Source organism: Ostrea edulis, chromosome 8, assembly GCF_947568905.1.
Source record: "Ostrea edulis chromosome 8, xbOstEdul1.1, whole genome shotgun sequence".
Taxonomy (NCBI): domain Eukaryota; kingdom Metazoa; phylum Mollusca; class Bivalvia; order Ostreida; family Ostreidae; genus Ostrea; species Ostrea edulis.
Genome location: NC_079171.1, coordinates 53,570,300 through 53,573,570, shown reverse-complemented (window position 1 = coordinate 53,573,570; position 3,271 = coordinate 53,570,300). Strand labels below are relative to the sequence as shown.

At 39.3% G+C, this 3,271-nt stretch overlaps 1 protein-coding gene across 1 annotated transcript; it reads left to right on the top strand.

The window, feature by feature from the left end:
- LOC125663360 (uncharacterized) lies at positions 1 to 2,288 on the top strand. The gene has a single exon (XM_048895648.2). It carries the CDS (start codon positions 66 to 68, stop codon positions 2,073 to 2,075), a length of 2,010 nt encoding a protein of 669 aa, XP_048751605.2. The 5' UTR covers positions 1 to 65; the 3' UTR covers positions 2,076 to 2,288.
- The last annotated feature ends 983 nt before the right edge of the window (positions 2,289 to 3,271 follow it).

The window sequence follows — 3,271 nt, the reverse complement described above, 5'->3', positions numbered from 1 at the left end:
GGTTGTTTGAAAAGGTGATTTCATACTTATATAAAAATGATTACTTTTTCTTACGTAGCCTCAGAATGGACCACATTCCCCGTCTATCAGAAGCTGTCTATGTGGGAATGAGTCGTGAAGTGGGAACTCCCTCTGAAGTGAGAATCAGGAGGGACGTGATGGACACCGCGGAGGTGGTGAGGAGATCAGTGAATATAATGAAGGGACTACACATAATGACTAGTGGCAGTGAACGTGAGGGATTTAGACTACCGACATCAGACGTAGATTGCATGTTCTGGCCAGGAGATCATAAAGTGATCTGTGATCTCTCTCAGATCAGTCTGTACCGTGTCCCACAACACACCGTCATTCTGATGGAGTGGGAAGATCTTCCACCGGGATTTACCAGACTGAAGCTGCTCACTGATTCCTATAGTGTTAATGTGAGATCTTCGTGTGTAAATCGAAATGGAGAACAGTATATTTCTAGTGTTTTGTTTCGAGGGGCTTTTACCGATTTCAATAGAAATTCACATCCTGCACTTCAGTCCTGTGTACAACATGGACCCTGTGCATCTTATGTTCTCGGTGGAGTACTGGAATGTGACAATGCTTTCTGTTTAGGGTCCGATTACTGGCCAACATTAGCCTCAGCATGGATAGAGAGATGCCGACAAAAACGCTGGCCATCCGATGATGTTTTACATGATATTGTACGCTCCGGATCCCATGTCGTACCCATAGGTAGTGATCATAACACGGTAGATGAATGGAGGATTTCATTTTCTCAAGCAGAGCAAAAACTAGTTTACTCAATGAACCACGTCCAGTTCTTGTGTTACGGACTTCTGAAGATATTTCTCAAAGAAGTCATCAATAATCCTATTCTGTGTTCATATTTCATGAAAACAATTCTATTTTGGGTTATTCAGGAAGATGCCTCCTTGATATGGACACCCGGTAATTTATTGTCAAATTTTTGGCGGTGTTTTAAATTGCTCATTTGCTGGATACACAGAGCTGAATGTCCAAATTTTTTTATTCCCCAAAACAACATGTTTAGAGTGAAAGTGACCGGGGCAGCCCAATCTTTATTGTTTGATCAGGTGTATAACCTGTATTGTAAGGGGATATCATGTCTTTTATTAAGCCCCACAATAAGACCCTACCTCAGTAGAGCCATATTAAACAAAACACTGGTAATCAGAACAGATGAAGACAGCATGATATCCCCTGTAAAACTAGACATACATATTTTTAGTGAAATAAATGAAATTAATTTCTCTGTATTAGATATAAAAGAATTTCCGGATTACATGATAGAAATAGAAAAATTCATCCGTGAAAGACAGGGGCCATATCAGATAGTGAACATTCAGAAGATAACGTCATCAGTATTGATTAACACCGCGTGGTACATAACACAGTATGCAGGACCGTGTAACAAAGGTGTAACATTTATATCTGATAAAGTATGTCACATGTTAAAGATAGCATCACAGATAGGTTATGTGTCAGATATATTGTATCTAGCTATGTACTACTACAGAACGTTTAGGTATGAACAATCACTGAGATGTTTACAGAGAACACAAGAGAGGATGTCAGTACCCTATGTTATGTATAATAATGTCAATGTAGAGATGTACAGACGCGCCATGACGGGAGTGTCACTGAGTGATAAAATGAGAAAGGCTGTAGTGAGAAACATTAAACTATTCAGTGAGTACATTTACATTGATGAGTTATTGTTAGAACAGACAGTCAGTTACAGGAATGGCTGGCCTGCATTAATCATCCCACCTCTAGTGATGTTACACATGTTGTCAGTACTGAATCACCACAGATTACGTCATACACTAGAGTCTCACCAAGCTCTACAGAACCTCCAGACTCTGCTACTCTATGATGTCGGGGTCCATGTCCCTGTACCCCTCAGAGACATATCATATCAGATACTGGGGATCTGTCAACACGTGTGTGGGGACTATGTGGGGGCCTTAAACTCTTATCAGTTTTCACAAGAACAACATCCTTTACACAAGATTCAACAAGCATCAATTTACAGAATACAAAGACTTATTCAGAATTAGTGTAGTTGATCTTGTCCTAAATAATATTGTAATGTTACCCAAGTCAATCAATTATTCATGTGTATCAATGTTTTATAAGGACGTTTAAGATTGCAATGTTACCAAGGTCAATAATTTGTTCATGTGTATCAATGTTTTACAGTGACGTATGATGTACAGTACAGGCAGCTGCAATGAATCATGTTATATTAATGTAATAAAACTCATAAAACACTGTGTGTTATGTTATTGAGTATAACCATGTGAATTATTAAGTATGCGTTATCTAACGAGTTGGTTTAACCTGTACATTTTCTCAATAAATCAGTACTGGATCCAGGGTTTCCGAAGGGGGTGAGGGGTATGTGAATAATGTTGTTTGTTATGAAACAGTGCGTTTTAGAGTATATCCACGCATTATCAAATACTGTCTGACGTGTTTCATACCGATTGTTAAGCCGTTCTTGGCACACTGATTTTGACTGCGGATAACTCCGTTTACCTGAACAGGATATAGAACTTGCGGCTGATGTGACCGGTCGACAGGGGATGCTTACTCCTCCTAGGCACCTGATCCCACCTCTGGTGTGTCCAGGGGTCCGTGTTTACCTAACTATCTATTTTGTATTGCTTGTAGGAGTTATGAGATTGATCACTGTTCGTTATCTTCACCTTTCATCCAGTCAGTTAGTTTTGATAATAGATCGGTGGCGAATCCAGAGTTTCCGAAATGTGGGAGGTGGGCATGTCAATCAAGTATTGGGCAAAATATTCAGCCATTTTGGATGCCAAATTTGAAGTTTTACGGACATAATTTCAAAATTTGTGTTGTAAGGGGACTCCTCTAAATAGCCCACTGATACTCGACATTTACTTCGATGCATTGCGCCGGTCAATGTCGCAGCAGTGAGAGAACAGACTATACTATACAAGGCTCTAACATAGACACCTGCAGTATGGATAGCTTGTATATCTTGTATATCTTATGTATATATCCCCCCTTCCAGAATGAAATTATTTTATAGTCGTTCTGGATAGTCAGTTTGTACCGTTTGTAAGCTTTAGAGTTGACCACTTGTGAGATACTAATATATGTACATATACAGAACGACTTATGAGGATGATCGGTGGGAAAATAACATATAATATAATTTTGGTTCTGTATAAAATAATTTCATTCTGGAAGAGGGGGGGGGGGTATGTACAAGCTATCGACA